At 48.5% G+C, this 22,727-nt stretch overlaps 1 protein-coding gene across 1 annotated transcript in view; it reads left to right on the plus strand.

The window, feature by feature from the left end:
* LOC135914959 (long-chain fatty acid transport protein 4-like) overlaps window positions 1-22,727 on the plus strand; it is a 166,362-nt gene that overhangs the window by 109,675 nt on the left and 33,960 nt on the right. The window contains exons 2-3 of the mRNA XM_065447895.2: window positions 20,483-20,633; window positions 21,962-22,199. Of these exons, the coding sequence (XP_065303967.1) occupies window positions 20,483-20,633; window positions 21,962-22,199 (389 nt within the window). The remainder of the gene's footprint in view (window positions 1-20,482; window positions 20,634-21,961; window positions 22,200-22,727) is intronic.

A 22,727-nucleotide genomic window follows, 5' to 3' on the forward strand; every position in this document is an offset into this window, starting at 1 on the left:
AAGACGTCAACCAGTATCTCAATACACGCCAATTTCGTTTTCTGACGTAAAACGTCTTTCAGTTCGGTCAGCATAGGGACTCTTAGTACTATTATCGCTCATATATTTCTAACCGTGGCTGTGATGTCACAGCTTCTCCCGTGGATGTCCACCCGCCTGAACGCTGAATCGTCGACTAGCCGCGAGAAGTGGGGGGAAGGGGGGGGGGCGAAGGTAGAGTCGGCTGCAGGTTTGAAAAGGACGGCCCGTGGCGCGCGGCACGGCCCGAGCTTCGGTGCGCGTGTTCGGAACTCCGCGCTGTGAGAGCTGGCTTGGTTTCGCGGGAAGAAAGGTTAAACCTTAGCTATCCATGGTCCTTCCTTTCTTAGGAGCCACGGATGAATCTGAGGACCGCTGTCCCCACACATTAAAGTTATTGTGATGTGTGTGTAGTGCATGTATATAATCATTGCACGAGATTACACGTTGCATACAAAGAAAATTCTACACATCGCATTTATAGTTGTATATATAGCATTTAATTAACCGCTTCTGCGATAGCTTTGCATCACGTAGGTTCCAACATGAGCGTTAAATCTGAACCCGCAGGGTTTTTTTTTCTTATTACTATTTTTTTTTACATAAAACGTTCTTCAAAACGAGCAGGGGAGGTCACTTGCTAAAACCGCATGCAACGAAAACATGATATAGCATAATCGCTTCTATGTTTGCAGCCGGACGTGCTACCACGCGTGCCCACGTGGCGTCGGTGTCGCGCCACGCTTGGCACAATCGGAGCTAAATTGCCTCTTGCTCGGCTTTCAGAGAGGCATAGCTCGGTAGTACGTTTGTCGACCCGAACGGGAGTGGTCGCGTTGGAGAGAGTTCACTCATCCATAGTAGGTCTAATCCATAGAACTCAAACATGTATTCATCAGGAGTTATAAGGCCTACAAGTGTGCAATTTGTTGCAGAAATACTACGGTTGATCGGCTGTGGTACCCCCGCGTTCAATGCATAGCGTCCAGAAATGACATGAAGAAGCTCGTACAGCAAGACAGAGAGATGCCAAATCGCGCACACCATGAACATTTGACCACGGCGGGCCCACTACGAATGAGGATCGAACACGATTGCAAGATTAGACCGTAGGACCCCCACCAGCTGATCATAGTAACTTACGCATGTAGGATTTGTAATGCGCGAATGAATGTCACTTGTGTGTTTGGTTACGTCATTTCTGTACTGCCTGCACACCATCAGCAGCACGCACAAGACGTTTCACGTACCGCACTGCGGCTGCGTCCCCAATACAGCCTGCCAGATCTTTTTTCTGAACGCCCGTCAAATTTTGAATCATTTCCACGCGTAGACAGCGCACATTTCTACGTGTAGACAGTAAGTACACCATGCTGGCTGAATCGCGAATCGCAGAGCGCTTCCTGGAAGCGCAGCTCCGTAGATCGTCGTCGCTCGAATCCATATGCCCCGCGCACGTTGGGGCCGCGGAGGGTCGTCGACTCGTTGTAGCGCGGCCTCTGCGACCCGTTAGGGCCTCATTGGCCAAAGTACTGGGCGTGCGGGGGGTGCTGGTATTTCGCCAGTGGTAATGGATGCGTCTGCTGACCGACGTCTAGGCGGCTCTTTCGGTCACGCAGCGTTAATAGAGAGATTTAGTTTAGGGGACGCAAGCGGCTTGCGTATGCAAGAACTAGGGGCCACTGTACTGCGCATGCGCCGACCGCTTTGTCAGGGTCTGCGCATGCGCAGTACTGTCGCCCCTAGTTTTTGCGTACGCAAGCCTCTTGCGTCCCCTAAACTAAATCTCTCTAATATTGCACTCACAACCACGGAGCGCGTCGAGTGTATAGCGGCAGGCTTTACCGCACGATGGTTCTCCATGTACTTTCCCTTATACTTTCCACTTGTGTGGTTTACCAGTGTCGCCGATTAGCGGCCTTGCCTTGATTTTTGGATAATTTCTCTATGTACACGTCGTGCTGATGGTGTATACCGTCATCTTGCTGTTCCAGTTTTTGCATCACTTTCAGCGTACGCCCTGTAGCGCTGATTACAGCACAACTTCAGTCATTATGCGTATTGCCTAAGCTGTTTGCGTAGTTGCATGGGGCTGAAGTGCGCAGTAGGCATGCTTTAGACAGAGAGTTTCGCTTCGGTGCGGCTATCATACTCGTGCTGGGCGCAAACAGGCGCGTTGCTCAGCGTGATGTATTCGCGTCCGCTCTCCCCTCCGCCAGTTCCTTCACGCAAGTAGTTGCGGTGTCGAAGCGTGCCTTGCGGCATCGCGTGCTGTAGTTTAGATGGCGAGGGTCAGGCACAGGTCACGCTGTTGCAGCTCCTTAGCCGTTGTTAGATCCGACCAGCAACGCTCCTGCTGCCCATGCTTCGTTCAAGGAAAGTGTGAGATGGACAGTTATTGTTGGCCCGACGATAATCGCACTGCGCACAATGGGTTTTGGGTTATAGATTCTGTTGGTTTACGTGCGAAAACCACGATACGATTACGAGGCAGGCCGTGTAGTATGGGACTCCGGGTTAATTCCACCCCCCCACCCCCCGGGGTTATTAACGCGACAGCGTTAAGGGCCCCGTGTCGCAGAAAATACGGCGCCGGCGGCGATGTCCATATAAGAAGAAATCATCCAGAACCACGCATCCTGATCCAAGCAAGCCCTCCGCGTGACGCATAGACGTTACTGAACTAGTTGAATTTCTCAAAGTGCGTCAGAAAATTCGTAAACTACGACTTACACGCAACCTACAGACATGATGGCGTCGGATTGTTTTTTAAATATACGACAGTGTACGTACACGAGCGTTCTTGCACTTCACCCGGGGTTCTAACCCGCGACCTCTAGCTCAGCAGCGCAACACCATAGCCACTGGCCTACCGCTGCGAGTAGACAGGGCGTGGGAGTTTCACGAACATTTGCTGGATGGCGACATGACAGCAAGGCTGACACGGGCGAAAAAAAGAGGTGACGGCACAGAAATACCGCGACACAAAAGGGAAAGAACCTCTCCTTCGTGAAATGACAACAGGGTGGAGTCTTTGGTGAACCGGCGTGTGGGTCCATTTATCGGTGGGATTCGCGTGCGTTTCCCTCGCCCATATAACTGAGGACGCGAGCGAGGAAGCTGCGCGAAGTGTGTTATAATAATTTTTTTTTCGAGTGATTCGGTACTCGCTTTCTTTTCTCTTTCGAAAGCACCTTTCTCTTCTTTAGCTTAATGCCTTGCAAATGTGTAAAATAAACCCAAGTTATCAATTGCTTACTGGAACGTCAGCACTCCTTTGGCGCTCAACAGTGACTCTAGCTGGCGTCGTCAACGAGTCGACGACCCTTCGTAAGGAGACGTGCGAGGCATCCAGGAGGAAAATTCGAATCTCGGGAGTCCTGACGCCGTTTACTGTTTTTTGATCGCGTACTAGTAGTGCTCACGAAAGCGGCTGAATAGCTCAGCGGGGCCGGTGGCGCTGCTATAGCGCGTGTTTGTAGGCTCGACACCTTGGCGCGATGGACGTTAACAGTACGTGACTGGAAGTGTTGAGGTGATTCATATTCAAATGGATAAACCAAGTGCACCAACTTGGCCTCGGGGAGCAGCATCGAAATCAACGTTGAATCTCTATAGGCTCTTCGGCGGAACACCCAGACGGGCGCAAGACCACTGCCGCGTGACTTTTGTTACACCATGTTCTGTTTTAGCAGCGAACGCTCCATCAATCGACGAGAACAGCAGACCCCGCAAGACAGCTTCTCGAAGCGTGGTCTCCTTTCGTTGCGCGGTCGTAACTACGAGCCACATAAATGTCAGTATCCTGTCTGCAGTTGTCCAGCTATCGTTCAGTGGCAATCAGCTATAGGTGAGCGCGAGCGCCCCTTCCTAAAGCGCGTTGCTTTATCTCGCTCTAGTACAATGTCAAGGGGACGCGTGGCGGCGTTGGCAAGCTGCACCTGTAATCATTCTAAAGGTGAGAGTGACTCGCACGCGCCTGCTGTAAAACATGTATCTTGGTCGTTCTGGTGCGAGAGTGTACGCGCAAATCCCCGAGAAGCGCGAACCCCGCCCCCCCTCTATCTCTTTTGCATGCACTCGTTACCAGCCGGGAAGGGTCGGACGTGCCTTCAGAATAATCGGGCCCGTGACCCGAGGAGGTGCACACTCCGCCGCTCTCTAGAGACGATTCGTGCTCCGACCTCGGTCTCTTCTGCTCCCCTTGAGCCCGCTGCTGCCTCCGCCACGCGCCGCGTTTTGCGACACACGGACGCCTGCAGGCTGCTGCTGCGCTGCTTTGTTTGGCAGCATCCCCCTCCACGTCCCCGCACCGATCGCCTCGTTTCGTCGCGTTGCCTCCTCGGGTGGCGGCGGCTCGCGAGGGAATTGCAAATCGTCGGTTTGCCTCTGACCCACTTCTGTCAGCCTCGTGTCGACGGTCGCTGAGCGCTCGCTATACTAGGACCCGATATATATATAGTGAGTGTGTGTAGTACAGAAAACACGTTGGCCAATCACTAATATAACAACAAATATGTGGATGCTGCTGGTTGCAGAGAACAGTGCTGGCAGCTTCTTGTATGAACCGTCGGAACGCTTCATTATGGAGGAAAAAGAACGCTACGTATCGTGAGTTTATTTTACCTTGTTGCGGGCGTCAGCGCATTGTTTTTGTCTTGCGAAAAAGACACGCTGTACCACGAGTTGAGACCAGCGACCATAGCGTTACATGGGTGCGCATTTAAACTGCTTGCTGCCGCTGTTGCTACAGTACCATGGCCAATTATTGTTAGAGAGGTGTAAAAGAAAAGTTCAGTCACTTCAGCATACGCTGAAGAGAAGGAAGGCGAAAGCCTGCGCGCTCACGAGACAGTCATTAAATTACTTTGACATTCTCATTAGAATGCATTACTTCCTATTACTGCTTTTTCTCTTTACTTCTCTTTTGTTCGGTCGCCTACACATCTTCACTGCTTGTGCGTGGTTAATGACACGTTAGAACGCTCGTGGCAAATCTGTGAAGACCATTAAGACACAAACGCAGGTTCACTGAATCATAAAAAAAAAAAAATCCAGCATTTAAACTGTCGAGGGCAGCTACATGGGCTTGTATATACGATGAGAATACGATATACGATACTTTCTTGTAGCGCAGGTTGAATGAGAGAGACACGGAAAGGTAAATTAGACACACACAGCTCTAATTTTCAAGAACGGAGTTATGTCCAGTTCTCGCAGGCGTGCTTATACCCCTCAAGACGTCATAAGACCTGTACAGTGCTCACTGAATGAAACGCGACAGGGAGCATTTAGCAGAACCCTGCATATGTGCAAAGAACTCGAGAGCACCGAGTCACGTCGCTAGGAATCTGGTCACCAAACGTGACGCGGACTCCGATCTACGTGTACGCGCCAAAATTACGTCGATGTGACACGAACTGCAGCCAGTGGAAACGAAAGTATGTGCATTAGTTAGCCCTAAATTGGTGCGTTTCATTCCGTGAGCACTACATTGCTCGGCAAAGAACAAAACCGGGAAAACTACAAGCGGACACTTTTGTGGCCACACTGATTATTTAGAAGGGCGTCCGTCCAACGTGAACAGAGACAATTGAGCTCTTTAATTACTATTGATAAAATATACTGGCGCATGCGCTTGAGTTTTGGTGCCATAACTCCGGACGGTCGATTTTTCGACCCATGAGCCATCTAAGGCTTTCGCCTTAAAGTGAAGAAGTCAAGGATTGCCTTAAAGTCAGGAACACAGCTGCGAGTTTGCGTTTGTCGTGTGGCTGCCTTAATTCCCGTCTAAGATGCGAAATTCTCCCGCACATGTCGCGTGCAACATATCTCTTTTTTACATAATTACAGGCAGCCTTTTTTGTGCTGACCCTATCTCTTGAGGCGAGCACACAACGCCGTCCATTACAACCGTCGCGCTGGCTCGGCTGTCCCGTTGCTGAGCACGAGGTCGTGGGTTCGACTGGACGCATACCGATGACGAAGGAATGCAAGACCGCTCGGGTACTTACGTTCGAGCGCACGTTATTTAACCGCGGGCGGCGAAAAAAATAATCCGGAGCTCTCCTCTACGACATCTTGCATAGCCCCCAACTGTTGCATCGGCATCTCAAACCTCGTGACGCGTAGAGCAGGAGCTGCTTCTAATTCCAGCTTCGCCATGGCTTGTGTGCACCACCACCACCACGTACTGTACTTGGGTGACGTGAACAGGAGGAAGGATGATGGAACATAAAAAAAAAGGCCGTTCGCGGGCCTCCGCAGCCAAGGTGCGTGTGCGTGTGTGTGTTCGTGCGTGTGTGCGCGACCTGAACCTTAAAGCGAGTGCCTGGAAAGAACACACACAAAAAAAAAACAGTGCGCCTGCCCGTCCCGCACCCGAGGGGCAGTCAGCTGGGCGCCTCGGTGTAGCTGGCTGGCCCCTCCAGTTTCCTCGAAGCGCCCGAAGACGAAGCAGGAAACGAATTTAAAGAGCGCGTATCGCAACAACGGCGAAGGTCTCGCGTTCTTCATTTTCCTTTCTTCCTTTTCCCCCAGGCGGCGGCCACTTCTCTCTCTCTCTCTTCCCTTTCGGCGACTCCGACGTCACTCGTACCTTTTAATCTTGTCAGCGCGCACGCATGTTGATGAGCCTGTCGTTTACTTTCCCTTCGAGGTGTATAGCTAGAGTCGGAAAGTTTTTTTTTTTTCTTCTCTCTACAAAGGTCTCTTTCTCGTTATGTACCGTCGCAGAATATCCTAACTCTTATGGATCACTGTCCGTGCGGATTGCCTATCTGCGCCAACAACGCTCTCATGTGTGTAATGAAAACGTACCTATATCGTCTTTTTCTTTTTTTTCTTCACATAGCAGTTGAAAAACACTGGCAAAAACTGTGGGATCAGCAAAAAGACAACAAGCTTCATTGCATAAAACCTATTTTACGAGAATGGCGGAGTTGTCGCCACAAACAAAGATTTTACGACGTTATTTTATGTCGCTTAAGAATCGGTCACACAAGGCTGACTCATAGTTACTTAATAAATAACAAACCGCACCCGACATGCCAACACTGCGGTGAATTTTTGAACGTGCTACACATTTTAATAACATGTCCCGGATTAGAAAAATGGAGGCAAATATATTTCAAGATTTCTTACGAAAAAAAGAATCCCTTTCTATCCCATGTTCTTATTGTGCGATGATCCACTCCTGCCATATCAAGATACCTTTAACTTTTTAAAAGCCACAGGAATTCTACAAGAACTGTAACACATTTCATGTTTTATATTTTTACTTGGCCATTTACACCATTTTACAGCATTTGAAAAAATAAGCTAATGTGAAAAACTTGTGCTTGGCGCGCATTATAGCCTGCGCGGCTGCTGCGCCATAAAACTCCTAAATCATCAACATCATCATCATTCTTCACACTACGTAATAAAGTGACTTATCCGAACTATATGTAGCATGTAATATTTTAGTGTGATCATTCGAAAGGCAAAGGTCCGGGGGGATCTTAACTGTCTCGCCTTTCGGTAAGCAAGAGAACTAACTGATTAAAGGGACCCTGAAACGATTTTGACGATTTTGTACAAACGTACTGAGTCGTTAGAGTAGGTCCTTCTGATCATTAATTGACGCATCTAAGTGCTCTGCGTAAAGCGTGTAATTTATTATAAGGTTTTAAAAATGTACGTCGCTGCCGATCGCAGCACACTGCTCGGCGGAATTTTCAGCCGCCCCTACCCATATGACGTAAATCACCCAATTGACGTCGGTATGGCGAGTTATCCGATTGGCTGCCCAGGGCGCGTCATCGATAATTTTTCCACCTTTATGATGAGCGAATGATGTTCGTAATAGTTGGAATGTTAGTTCATTTCTTTCTATAAAAAGAAAGTAGCATAAAGAGAATGCACAAGAACAATTTCTCGCTACACTTAAGCACTTCCGGCACACAGCAAGCGTCGTCTACTTGTGTTTCAACGTGCTCCATTTTGACGAGAGCTCCGCGGTCAGAGTCGGTCTGTCTTTTCGCGAGCACCATGATTCGACTTTGTTGCGTTGCGGACTGCAAACGTAGCGAATTATGTCAAGCTGCGACATCGTGTCCCTATGCAAGCCAGTAGACGAGCGGACTGGCTGCAGCGCATCGCACTGCCGTTATCCGATCGGCGCGAGGACTTGCGCGTTTACGGCCGTCACTTTGTACCGGACTAATGCAGTAGCGTTTCGCGAGTCCGGTATTGGGGTAAACGCAAGGGGACAGGACCTGGCAGACACCGTACAGACTATGTGAATGGTCTGCATGGTGCAGCCACCTCGTGGCACAGAGCTCAACCACACACAGTAGCAGTAACGAAATGTATTCTTCTTTGCTGCTGGCGTAAGTTTTTCGCAGGCGTGTAATCGTTCACACGTTGTTTTTGGTAATGTTTAAAATGTTTTACACTTGGTTAGAGTAATATTAGCTCTTTGCTTGGCTGGTTAAGCTCTGCGCCAACGGGTCGCTAAACCGTGGAGACCGATCAGGCAACTCACGTACGTCTAAGCTAAAGTTCCTTTATTAGCTTGAGTTTATGCCTCCACCGTTCCGTCGAAATGTTCAGCTAGTGTGGGGTTACCGGAATACCAGACACGTTCGGCGCTGCGACAGAATGCACGCCACACACACTGTTTCGATAGCCCTCGCTTGGGGTCGATGGCCAAGCAGCTGGCGGAGAGTTTGGAGAGGCTTCGCGCGCTCGCTTCTAGAGAAGCTGAAGTCGACGACACGACGTGCCATCATCACGCTGAGCCAGTGAAGGCGGAGCTTAGTCCCGATCACTCGGTGAACGAGTTGAGGGGAAAATGCATGTCTATGGAGGAGGGTAACTCGTAATCGTCCGCAGCTCTCTCAATATGAGACCTTTTGCACAAATTGTGGTGCGAATGATTATCTTTAACTGTACCCTACGCGTCTACAAAATTTGTCCGAACCGTTTCAGGGGCCCTTTTACACGAATAGGATAACAACACAATTAACTTTAAAAACACATAATTTCTTTCATTGAATTGTATAATTCAGCGAACATAAAGGTTAAATGTACCATAAGCTTCTTATTCCTATGAAAGGAAAGTAAACTTTTACCTGCCAGTGAGAGCCTAACCCTTATGCGACCGTCTGCTCTCTCTGGTTATTTCAGCGTGTCATTCGAAACCGCGATCGTGGGATGAGGCATCTGTGCTCGTTAAATATTCCGGCAACTTCGCAAATGCAAGCAGGCGCTGATTTCTCTTAAGCGCAATTGTGATACGGCGTTGATGACTGATTATCGAATAAAAAATGCCATTGAAGGCCGTACCTCCTTCCCGTAAATAACTTCATTGTGTGACGTCACGAATTGAGCGCGCCGCCCGATTCGCGCGTATTTGAATTTGCCCGCCGTCAGCGCGTGCGTATACTTCGCGATTTAATTAGCCTGATTACAGGCGGTGGCTTCGCCGCGTGGCATTCAGGCATTGCATGAAGATGTGTGCAGTGCAAGCGCCTCGTTTCAAGGACTGGGCCTTGAACGTCATGCGTAACGAGGCGAATCCCTCCGCGCGCGTTTGTCACCGCTTGCACATCTCCCGATATATGTGTGTGTGTGTGTGTTTAATATGAAGTGTCTCTCGCCCTTGTTTGTCGCTTACAACGTGCCCGAGGAGGAGGCGTAGCGAGGTGCGGCCTTCTCGGTCCGGAGCCTGTAGTCGCGCTCTCGCTGCACTTTGGAGGAATGGCGGCTGCAATTACGTTCGGTGTAGCGCCCGTGTTGTAGCTTTTTGTTGTATGCTGATATATCTTTGACATTCTCGCATTGTTTGTTATTGTGGGATCACCAAATGGGATAAGGAGATCAAATTTTGCGAACTTGTAGTTGATAAACAGCGCTTTTTTTTAAAGAACAGAACCAACATGAAAGTAAACAAGCACCCATTTGTTTACTATCGTCTTGGTTCTGTTATTTAGCGTTATTGCCACTGAGTTCCTAAATATTTTCAACCAGGCCAGTTCACCACACGCTTCTCCAAATCTTGGGGTATAACGTCCCAAGGCAACGCACGGGCTATGTATGACAGACTGCCGTGGTGAGGAGTTCCGGATTAATTTCGGCCGCCCGCAGTTCATTGTGACGTGCATCTAAATCTGAGTACAGGAGCGTGTTTGCATTCCGTCCCCGCCGAAATGCAGCCGCTGTGAAATCGAACCCGCTACCTCGTGTTCAGCAGCAGTAGCACACCATATCCTTTGAGCCACCGCGGCGGCTCCCAATGAGACCACAATAAGGATTATAGGTTCACAATGGAAGGGTGTCTTGACGGTCGCAACGTTTGAGAGATGACGTCAGCGTACACGCTGACGAATGAAAGCTCTAGATTGTGGGCCGTTGTGTTCTCTACGCGCACACTGAGTAAAAGAGCTTTGGCAGCAAACGAGGCCAAGAGCCTGTTACGTGACTGCGTAGTGAAAAATGCGAGGTTGCAATATACAGTATATATATATATATATATATATATATATATATATATATATATATATATATATATATATATATATATATATATATATATATATATATATATATATAGTCAGGAAGATAGAGTATGCGACGGTTTACTTGGTGTGAGTCCCTGTCGAGATACTTGCAGCATCAATTTGCGTCGAAGTTTCCTGCACGTGCCTGCGCGGCGATGTCTAATCTCCACGCGAGACTTCATAATCTGCCGGAATGGTGGTTAATCTGGAAACCGAAATCGGTTCTGTGCGTCCCTGTTTCGCCAGCCACACTGACTAGCTCTCTGCGATGATCGCCGCGTGTGTCACACTGCGTAGCACGTGTGCTCGAGAGCACATGCGCGCGCACCCGAGCGCATGCGAAGGTGCTGCCCGTTTGGACAGCTTGTGACGTGAACGATGTGATTCGGGCGAGGGCCTTCGGCACGTCCTTGCACTGGCATTGCAATAACGCAGAAACGAACACAGGTTTCAGCCATCTTTCTGCATTTAAAGCACACAAAGAGGACTGAAGCATTTATGCATTTTTGTGCATGTACATTCCAACAAGGTGCGTTGGATCTGCCGCAATTTATTGCTATTCATTTTTTTTCTTTTGTTTTCTTCCTTGTGTTGTTTTTGATCAGGCCAGGTTAAGACGGTGTGCAAGATTGCTGAATGCAGGAGTGCGAAGCGTTTGCTCTCTCTCTCTCTCTCTCTATCCCCCCTCTCTCTCTCTAAAGTACACACGTACGCTATACGGAGCGCCGCACAAAGCCGAGAGGCAAAGGAGGACATGGTCGGGTGCGCAAAGCGCACATCTCTAGGGCCCCGTCTCTTCGTTCATCGCACGGCGGTGACATTCACGATTTGTGACGCTGACCTGACGTACTCGGGGAAAGATACCGAAGCGGAACCGCGGAGACTTGGCTGAAACCGGATTTTAAGAAACGGAGAAGTTCTACCTGGGTTGCATCTTGGAGAGAAACAAAACAACAGCGAATGAAACAAACAAACAAACAAACAAATCCGCTACAAGCAAGTAATATTGTAAACCCGAAGCCTGCAAACAAATGTCTAACCGAAAACAGGCCATAACCTGGAGCGTACGCCTGAGAATTCTAACCTGGCCTGACGAATTGCGCCAGCGTACGCAAGTTTAAACAGCTCGCTATCGATGTTCGTTGCGATGCAGTCTGTACTGCGTGACCTTGCCTCTCCACTATGCCCTTGGAAGCAGCAAGCTCGACTGCTTCGGCATGACTATACATATGAGCACGATAGCAGTGTAAACCTATCTGCACGCATCTGGGGAAGGAGTGTCGCGTGATTAAACATACAAAGAGAGGAGGGGACCACCTGAGGCAGAAGAAGCCAGGCAAACTCTCCACGGCGTTTCAATCATCATTTCGTCGCCGCTTCCATTTATCCTGTGCCTTTGTTCGCCGGTGTCTTGAGAACGGCGCTTTCTCTTCTCCCGACTCCGTGGCTGTAGCGGCAGTGGGTCGCGAAACCTGTCACTCACGTCGGTCACATCAGAGTGTCGCGGCTGGCGCGTGGCCAACGGTACGCCGCACGCACTACACGCGTTTCCCTCCAACTTTTTCTCGTCCTCGGTTTTTCTTTTCTATTCTCTCGTGACTTCTCGATGTTAGAGGTGGAGGGGAGGGCGTGGGTGAGCGTAAAAGCGAAGATCGCACACTTTAGGGGGAACCTAGGCGGACATGCTTCTACCTGGTGTCCCTTTTCTGCGTCTTCCGAACACTTCCAATCTGTTTGTCACTGATTCGGTGCGCACTTTGAAAGAATATGTTGAAACAGAAACTATGCACCGCGGCGACTATTATCACCTAGTCTGCTTGAGCTAATCGAGTTTTACTATGTTCGAATCGTACAATGCGGGAGTCGGTGCGCTCTAGTTAAATACCTGTGCACTAAGGTGTCAGAAGTGTTCCGCGAGTATCACCATCTATCTACCCTCTCTGGCCTGTTTGTTTGGTTTATTTATTTATTTATTTGCCTGTTCCCGCTCGTTGCGCCCCTTAATGGTCGCAGGCTGTCTGTCGGTCGCGTGACATGTACTACCTGTCCACCTATGTGCACACCCATGGAGCCTGATCGATCGTTCATTGCGTGTCGCGCTTCGCACTCCGGCAGAACCCGCGACAGTTGGTCTGGAAAGGCGGGCCGCTCTCGCACAGTGTCTTTCTTGTCTCCTCCTCTGGCGCCTGATTGCGGGTCTGTACGCTGCTCTCGTGCTCGACGTGGGCGTCTTCGAGGAGGAGGCTTGTCCTGTCACGGTTCCGCGTGTGCGCGTGCGTGCGTGCGTGTGTGTGTGTGCGCGCGCGCGCGTGTTCCTGTATGTAAGGCTCCATTGCCCTCGAGTTCCGCGCGGCTCTGCATGTGGTTCCACTCGGGGAGAACCAGTCGACAACTGTGAAAAATGCTGTGTTATCGTGAAGAAGGGAAAAACCGACCATGACGTTTCGCTGTGAGCAAATTGTGTCCATATAGACGTATAATATATGATAGGTGCGCACGCGAAATGCATATTGTCGAGCGCCTTTCTCGCGAGCCTCCACGTATACGCTGCGTGGACTTTTGGAGGATGTTGACGGATTTCGTAGACCGCGTGGAAGGAAGGACATGATGGCTTCGCGCGTGCCACAAGTGTGGCAAGTTGGTGTGTGTGGGGGGGGGGGGGGGGGGGGGTTGCTTGAAAGGCGGCGACATCCGTGTTGTAATGCTCCTTACATTGCGCATGTGTCCATAGCGTGATCCCCCCTCCCTCTTTTTCTTTTTTTTTTTCTCCGTCTGCTTGTTCTCTATGCCGGGGTTTAGCCCAGCACCCAGAAAGAACGTATTTTCTATGTGGCTGCGCCGGAATACCTGATGTCGCGCTCTATGAAAGCTTGCGGAGTGTTTCATAAAGAAGCCCCGACTAAACTCGCCATGACAGAAGGAATCCGTTATGGGAGGTCGCCCTTCCCTCCGGCAGACAGGTGCACATTATGCCGGCCCACCGCTCCACCCACCAAATTAGGTCGCAGAGCGCGCGAAACTTGGCGCCGAGAAAACTCTCTTGAGCTGAGCACCATTAGCAACATAATGATGTGCCTCGTGCCTGTCTAGAGTGTGCCACTTATGCGTGGAATCCTTTGACGAAAACGGCAGAATCCCACTTACGCGACAATAGAGGACCGCCGACCGCTAAATGAAGAGAGCGTAGCTGACTTCATGTCGCGGAGCCGAGAAAAACGGACCCAGACACACCTCTTTATGTGTCGGAAGCTTAAAGGCCGGATTTACAACTGTTCCGAATTTAGAGGACAATCTTCACTTTTGAGTGAATGTCGCAAGTCCCGACTTGACCCAGCCGGTACGGCCAAATGTCCCTAATATACCTTTCTTTTTTCTACCCAATAACAATAAACGAGATTTCCTTTCTATAATGCCTGGCATGGCCGCTGAATAAAAAAATAAATAAAAAAAAAGGTGCGGCCTGCCACGTCAGGCGGGCTGCAATGGGAGCGAATGTCTCAGCCGTAGTTGCATTCTTGGCCGCTTGGCTGGGCCGAACGGCGCTAGCTATGGGGGACTATCGTTTTGCACGGGCGACGGCGTCCGAAGCGCGTTCCTCTCGCATTTTCTATGCCGATCCAGGACAACAGACCCCGACTGGTAGCGCCGCGGCGGATGACAGCGTTTTCGATGCACGCGGCAGGCCGCACCTTTTTCTTCTTTTTTTTTTTTTTATCCAGTGGCCATGTGCCTGGCATCTCGGTTGCAAATTCTTCACTTTTGTCTTTGGTTACTTTGTCATCCACATAAAGGCGGTTCCGTTTTTTTCGCGATTCTAGTTCGATTGTAGGCTGTTCACTAGCCGCTATGTATTGGTAGCCGTTTAGCCAAGCAACTACTGCACCTTTCTTGTTGTAAATTGCTACCATGGTAAGGATAAGTCAAATTTATGAAAGATAGTTGCACGTACAGACCGACGGTTCCTGGGTCGGTCGCCAGATTCGCTCGTTCCCGACTTCGCCTACTCGAAAGTTGGCAGCAGCGCGTCGTCACACAAATATTGGCATTGGTATAACACTATACGCAGCCTGTTCGGTCCGCTTCGGAGTTTCATAGAAGCTAAATACGATAGTTTTTTTTTTTTCTTGGCCAGCTGTGGTCAAGCGCAACTGACGCTCACTTACCGCCCTTGCGGCTTCGTGTTCGGACGTTACAATTAGCTTTCGTATACTTTACGAAATTATTTTGCTGCTCAGTGGTGGCTTTCTGTCGCGGAGATTTTGCTTCCAACTACATCGTTTTCCTTATCGACATTACTGTTTGACTACAGTCGCTTTAGTGCAACGGGCATACTAGCTTCGCATAAATTTGTCGCACGCACGTAGCGTGCAAAGGCGCGGACGCTGCTTCAGGTGTCAGTTCTGCAAACACCTGCGTTCGTTAACCATTTCTTTTCATGCGACGATAGAAAGCAAAACCCTTTGCACTGCCGTCCGAATATAGCAAGAACTGTGTACGACAGATATAACCAGGGGCGTTTTTTAATAGTCTATCTACTTTCGGGAACCCAACGTGACGCTGTCTGTGGCAGCGCTCTGTTGTCTGCGGGAAGTTCTCGAAAAGAAGCAGGGGAGCTGAGTGGCTGATTACTATAGCATGAAAACAAGGAAAACATAGGATAATATAGCGCGTTTTAGCCGTGCCGCATTTCCCTGTCGGCCGTGTATAGGCAAAATGACAATCCTCTCTCTGCCTTATGTCTGTACAGACGCAAGGCGGACTTTTTTACCGTACGCTCAGGCTGTTGGATCTGGAGGACAATCCCAATTGCTGTCCCCCAGATTTTGGATCTTGCCGTTGGGTGCGGGAGTTGGCCGAGGCTGAGGAGGACTTTGAGATGAAAACTGGAGGTTTATTTACATTATTTACAGTGAGAGTACAAAGAAATTAACAGTCATAAAGTCATTACGGGCTGGCAGCAAATTGGACGCTGCGGCCCGTGGCAAGAAGCTCGAAAGAGATGAATGAAGGAATGCTCCCTTGCTGCTCCCGGTCTCTGGCTTCGACGTGACATGACTTCGAGACCCCTTCGGTGTCTCGAAGTCACGTCACGTTCGGCCAATCGGCGAGCCCGCTCAGGTGGCGTCATTTTCGGCCAATAGTAGGCGCCCGTGAGAATGTAATGGCGTTTTTCACTGGTCGATTCGGAGCAGGATTTCTTGCTCCGCGGCAACGAATCCGAATTTCACTGGTCGATCTGGAGCGGATTCGCGCGTTCCACTGGTCGTTTCGGATCAACTCGCTCCGCGCCGGATCGCTCTCACTTGCTCCGCCGCCGAGGCGCGGATTCGGGCGGAAGTAGATCGCGTCACTTCCGTCTTCAAGCGAAATCGGTACCGGTTGGAGTAGCGATGGGTTGGTTGGTACGTACAACGTGCTGCCTATGGTGTTGCTTCGCAAAATGGCTGCGTTCGTTGCTGCTGCAGAGCTCGCGTTTAGCGATGAGAGCTCGGACGACAGCGATTACTAGGTGACGCAGGTGCTGTACGAAGCCTTCTATGCACGTTGTCCATGCATAATCCTTGCGGGCGCGACATGGAAATGACGGACTCTGCGATTGCCGTGGTCAAATTACGCACGGGGGACGGTGAGTTTGGTTGCCGTGGAAACGTAGAGAGCAGAAGTCGGGCATGGTTTCCGGAACCGGTTTGTGCGACGTGCACGCAGACTTCCTGTGTGATCCCCCACGGAGCATTTTTGCGCTCCGCTGGCCGATTCGGATTCGCGAAACCCGAGCGCTCGCTCGAGGATTTCGGCGGCCGCTCCAGATCGACCAGTGAAAAACGCCATAAGTCACACCCGGCGCAGAGGGTCGCTCCTTGGGCTCCAATTGTCCGAGGGATTACTTGTCTGCGGTATTGCCTTCCTGGTCTGCAACTGCCGTCACAAAGGCCGACGGGCGGGAGGGGGGGGGGGGGGGGATTGCTCCCAGCGCTTCACGGTGCATTACGGCCGTCGTTGCCTCGCGGCTTGCAAGCGCCGTCACAACAGGCGGATGAGGGGAGATGGGTTGTCTTCGAGCGACCTTTCAGAGCTGCAAAGCAGCTTGGCTCAGGACCGACGTTACCTGGAACCGTGCCAGGCTCCCGCTACACTTTCGGGAAGAGTCAAGCTGTGGGACAATAGCCCCACATGTGGCGCACGAGGTGGGGGACGCCAACTTGTTTGGACGTGCCGCTCCTCGGGAACGTGGTAGATGTGCCTCTGCGCTCCTTAATTAGGTGTGACGCGATTCGATGTGGCCTGGTGAACTCGAAGGAGGCTCAGAAAAAGGTCCCGTATCTAACAAGGCGCTTACAGGTGATGCGACATGGCCAAACCTCTCTATAATGGCACACTTTTCCCTGTTATTAAATTTGCCATCTTTTTCAACGATGGACTGTTTTCTGCCGGGGTCTCCCGCCAGCTTCCTATCAAAATGTAAGTCGGTTTGCGCCGCCACTAACCGAGAAGTGAGGGGAAGAGTCATAATAGCCTGATAAAGTTGGCCCCCACTGCCGTAACTCGATCATCAAATGGGTAATGTGAGAACGTGGTCCGCGTTGCATGATTTTAGAGAACGGCAGTTGAAATAACTGGAACCTCCCAGGCATGTACAGTTCAGCGTCAAACAACGTTTCATACCCGCCTCCATTTATGGACTATCATTATTCGACTTTGTGCCTTGCAAGTGCCAATATCGGGCCACGGGCTCGTGTTAGGTAATAAATACAGCCTAGCTATCGTTCATTCATTCGTTATTGTTCATTCACGTTCATTTCAGTTATGCAACTCGATTATAGTGAACTACTGGTTACTTGGTAATAGTGTAAATTTCTGTGTTACGGAAGAGCTTGCATTATTATTCTTGTTGTTGTACGTGACGGTACCGGAGTACTTCCTCGCTGTTCTGCAGCGCCTGTCGTCGCTGAAGACGAATATGTTCTCCCGGTACACGACGAAACAAGTTCGGCATCCACAAACTATTCGAAACTGTTCGAAATTTTTATCGGATTCGGTTTCAAATAGCAGTGTTCGCACCCTCCTGTTTGAACGCAAGTATTGCCCGTTCTTCTCTCTTAGTTCTACGACCCCCCCCCCCCTCCACACACACATAATAAAGAGAGAGAGAAACCGCCCTAGGTTGCTCTTTTTTTCACTCACTCTTTGTTTCGCTGAAACATGGCAGTATGTACAACATCTATGCGGTTCGAGCATTCCGATGCCTCTTCCCTCCTCCTCCTGTGGCCGTCATTCCTCGAAGCATTCGACCTTTTTCATTTTTCTCCCGGCGGGTGAGGCGCCACGCATGTTCGAGTAGTGGGAGCGGCAGAACGGCAAGAGTGAAAACTAGCTGCAGCTCGGCAAACTGGTTTTTCTCTTATCGGAAGGAAAAGGAAACATTCGTGCGGCGGTGCGTCGTTCTCTCATCCTTGGCACACGCTCTCCTCGCCTCGGGCGCGCGGCGGTGGTTCCCCGCGCGTCACTGCGTCTGTCTGTCTGGCGCGCTGTTTTTACCGCCGCTCTGATGGGGCACGCGAGGTGCGCGTCCGCCCAGCGCCTAGCTGGTCGAGGAAGTGCTGCTGTGCCAGCCAGCCAGTGTTTCCTCTGTCGCCGCCGCCGCCGCTAGCATTTTCGTACGCTGGCAGCGACCCTAAGGTCGTTACTGCGAACTACGGAAAAAGAGAGGGCGCAGATAGTAATCTGGTTGAAATAAATGTGCCGCGCTAATGTGGAAGGCATGCGCGGAAGTTATGCTGTGCGTCATACGTTGTGTGAAAACAATCACCGTGTACTCCTGCCGACCGATGAATTGCAGCGAATTCATACGTATTGCACTTTTCTGTGGTGTCCTTACGTATTTCTACAGCTCCTTAGGTTTTATAAGGGTGTCATACGGCGCACCTTTGATAGCGGTCAAGCCCGATCGGGATCTAAATTCTCGGTCGCGATTGGTTTATTTGCGCAATCTGCGCCAGGGAGTCTATCGCGGTCTAGTATTTCGATCCGGATCGGGCTTTATCGCGATCGAAAGTGGTCGTGTGGCAACCATATTACATACAGGCTACAACAAACGATCGTGTAAGTCTGTTACAAGCCCAGGGCATAGTTAAAAAGTTAGTGGCAAGCGAAAATCCAGTGTGAGGAGCACAGTTCATCGACTGCACATTAACTTAAGTTACAATACAGCTTAATACGTTAGCTTAGGTTGCTTTTATTGCCTTCACTTCCTGCTTATTTCTGCTTGCAAAACTTCTCCAGCAGTCGTCCAAACTGTCCAGTCCTTGTTTACCTAAATAATTTGTGCAAGATATCCAATGGCAATGAAATTAGCGAAACGCTAGAGCTGTTGGGAGTAGCATTGAAAAACAGTGCTTCATCTTGTTAATCACATAAACTGGCCATTCACAAACTGTGAGGTTCCCACTTATCTTATTAGCTGTTGCTACTTATTCAGTATGAGATGTTGCTCCATGTTATGAGAAGAGTACGTATTTATCAAACCCTGGTACGTAGCCAAGCTTGAAAATGCTTGACTTGTGTAATAAATGACCCTGAAGTGTAATATGGCAATGTGTTAAAGGAAAATTGAGTCCTGGCATCTTGTACAAGCCATGTTATAACTAGGGTTCAGCGTTTTCCGTTTAAAATGGGGCGAGGGGGGTCAAAAGTCTGCCAAATTCATTTTACCGAATTCGGTTTTCACTGAAAAAGGTAAGTTACTTCAACAACTTGGTGCATGAGTAACAGAGTGGCTCGAATGTTCCCGATCGTTTTTGTGGACACGTTGAGATGCCAGCGGATAGGTCATCTGTCTCCGTCATGGTACCTCCATTCCACCAGCGTCTAAGGTGAAATTTGTGAGAGAAAAGTCAATCTCGATTTTTACAATCTTGGAAAAAGCTAGAATTGGACGACATGCTTGTGTGCGATGCCTATTCCTCGCTTGTGATACAGCAAGAGGGATTGTCCAGGGGTAGGCTGAGGAAGGTCGAGGCTACCACTGTGATGTTGCCATCATGCTACACCTTATCAATGAAGAAAAACTGTCTGAACTCATCAAGACATTTCAGCCTTACTGTTAAGTTGTGGCACAAAAGTGGAATGACAGTGTCATAAGGAACATTTCAGGTAGCATGGGGTACACTGCTGCACTGACATAATTCTGGTTTAAGAGGCATATCAGTGACCCAAATGTGAAGTCTGAAATGCCCCATACTTCTTGATCTACGAGAGCATCTTTACTGTTAGTACGTTGCTGTTAGCAGCACTAATGCAATTCAAGCCCTGAAGCAAGAGCTGTGTGAATATTGACAGTATGCTGTCCTGGAAAATGTGGTACTGGTTTTCTCCTGGCAATTGGATTGATTGGCCAACATTAGGTACTGCAGCACTTCACCTCTTTAGCTTGCCTGTTTCAAGTGTAAACATTGAAAGTGGATTCCCTAAATTTAGGGTGATAAACAGAAAAGAAAGGGTGCATTGTAATGAAGAAAACCTGGGCAAATACATTTGTATGTGTTAGAATCAGATTAAGTAATCGTGACTTGATTGGAAGTGAAATGTACGGTTGCTGCGTGGACTCAATATCTCACTAATTTGTACTTGTGTGTGCATGTTTCTTTCTTCCTGTTCCAGTTTGACGTAAAATGACAAGCATAAATATGGTGTCTTTATCCATCATTTTATTTTAACACCAATGCTAAAACCAGAAAACATATTCACCTAAAAAAATTTTTAGCTGTATAGATATTCATAGATAAAATGAAAATATGCATTCAAAATAAAAACCGGAAATGCTGAACCATAATTATAGCCATTGTTGTGGTGTGTAGCACTCATCTTGTTGGACGAGGGCGCGAATCACGAGTAACATGTGTTTCCAATGATTCTTCATGCAGGGGCCTAATTCGGATCACTAAGACAGGCTTATATTTCAAATCGTGCCTCAAAGCCAATCGGACGGTGCCTATGGTGTTTCAGTCCGTGGTCAACAAGAACATGGACAAGGTGTGTTTTATCATGGAGCACAACCGATGGACATTCAAACAGGTGAATGTGGCTGTTATGTTTATTCATCACCCTGCTTTACATTGGACACATGATAGCTGTGGTGTGACGATGAAAATGTTGTCCCGTGGTGGTGTACGTTTGACCTTGCTGAGATGTGCTTTGCATTTGTAAAAAAGATAGTCCATCTGCTGATCAATTTCACACAAGTATTTCGAGAAGTATTGCAGAGTATGCAGAAAGTAAAAAGTCCCATGTAAATGGTGGGCTAATGAAATTGGCTTCGAAAAAAGGAAAAATACACAAGGAGTTTAGAAGGGGCTCATGAGCATCATCACCACCCATCTACTGTATCCATAATTGTTTCCATGTTGAAAGAACTTAATTGTGCTACATACTTTGAAGATCATGAAAACAAAGGGCACAAGTGGGCATCTTGTCATGGAATCATGAGAGCTGGCTACTGCCAATCCTATCCTCCAATCAAGAAATGATCATATAAAGCATATAAAGGCAGCCTACTGAAAAACAGCATCAGACAAAATGGTTTTATTTTTCACTTTACTTACCATGTGGTGGTATAGAGAACAAAATCAAGCAGAAGGTAAACTTGTTACTTTAAGAATTCAGTAATATATATCCATTCAACTTATGAAGGGCCTAATAAGAAAAGGAGACGCAATGTCATCATTGCAGTTGTATACGTATTAGTAAAGTTTTTATTATTTCTTGGACCACAATGTTAGTAAAATGGCCACAGAGGTGCAGACCAAGATTCTTTGCAGGAGAGTTTTTAAGCATAGGAAAATGTACATTTCAGCGGTCCTTAGGAGCTTGAATTATTCGGTGCCTGAATAATCTCAAGTTGAGTATTATATGGTCAAAAACATAATTGTGAGCTCTTACATGAATGAACACACATGCCTGGTTGTGTTTGAAAGTGTGTACAACTTCAGTTCACAAATGAGACTGCTGTGCCATATGTTGGAGCAGCACTCATCAGTGTAAACAGTAGCTTGTAGTATGTAATGCAGTCTTTTCAGTATTCATGCCTTGTGAATATTCACTGGATGACTGGTTTTTGGCATGTTGCTCTGCCCCTTAGGAAGCCAAGCAGTGAAATAATTAAATGTTTTTCTTTCGTTAAGCAGCTTCACAATGCAACAAAAATGCTGTGGGCCAACCATGCTCTTAATGTTTCAGTTAACCAAAATTTTGGAATTATCAGACTGTACTGATTTTCTGGAAATGGTGTAGATGTTGTACTTTGACAGAAAAATTATTTAGTAGTTCTTCACCACAGGAATTTGACTGCAATTTTCTCTGAAACTATTAAGGAGCATTAAATTACTGTTATTGCTCGTTCACAGGTGGATGACTTCACGAACAGGGTGGCCAACTGCTTTCTGCAGCAGGGACTGAGGCCTGGTGATGAAGTAGCCGTGTTTATGGACTCCCGGCCAGAGTTTGTCATGCTTTGGCTGGGAATGTCCAAAGTGGGCATTGTGGCTGCTCTCGTCAACACTAACCTCAAATCTGATCCGCTTCTGCACTCCCTCACCTGCATCAGTGCCAAGGCGATTGTCTTCGGCAAGGAACAGGCCAATGGTGCGAATGAGCTTTTTACCATGCCTCCAATCTAGTGGAAGACGTTGGGACAGCTTTGCAATTAGATAGGCACTCGATGATGACTGGTTCTTATTTAGCTGCTTGCATTGTTCTACATCCTGTAAATTCTTGAACTTTTTTACCATAGTTCATGAGCAATACGGTATGTAGCCAGAGAAATGCATGAGGCATCATTATCTGCCGAAAGTTTATTCTAGTGCAGGGGCCTGTCCCAAAGATCTCTAAGAACTAGGGGTGTGCGAATATTAAAACTTTCGAATAATGAAACGAACAATGTCCTATTCCATTCGGTCTTCGAATCGAATAGTCATTATTTATAAATGTGAATACCTTTTCAAATACTTCTTGAATTTTTCAATACATCAACTGCGCCCAAATATAAAATAGGAACAAAAGTATGGTAAATTTCCACCCCCACAGGCATAGTATAGACATAAAACGTGAGAACTTGCGTAGTGGAGCAGGCTACGTCACTTAAGTAGCCATACTTTACAGGCTGTACAGTGA

The sequence above is a fragment of the Dermacentor albipictus genome, unplaced genomic scaffold (genome assembly GCF_038994185.2).
Source record: "Dermacentor albipictus isolate Rhodes 1998 colony unplaced genomic scaffold, USDA_Dalb.pri_finalv2 scaffold_11, whole genome shotgun sequence".
Taxonomy (NCBI): domain Eukaryota; kingdom Metazoa; phylum Arthropoda; class Arachnida; order Ixodida; family Ixodidae; genus Dermacentor; species Dermacentor albipictus.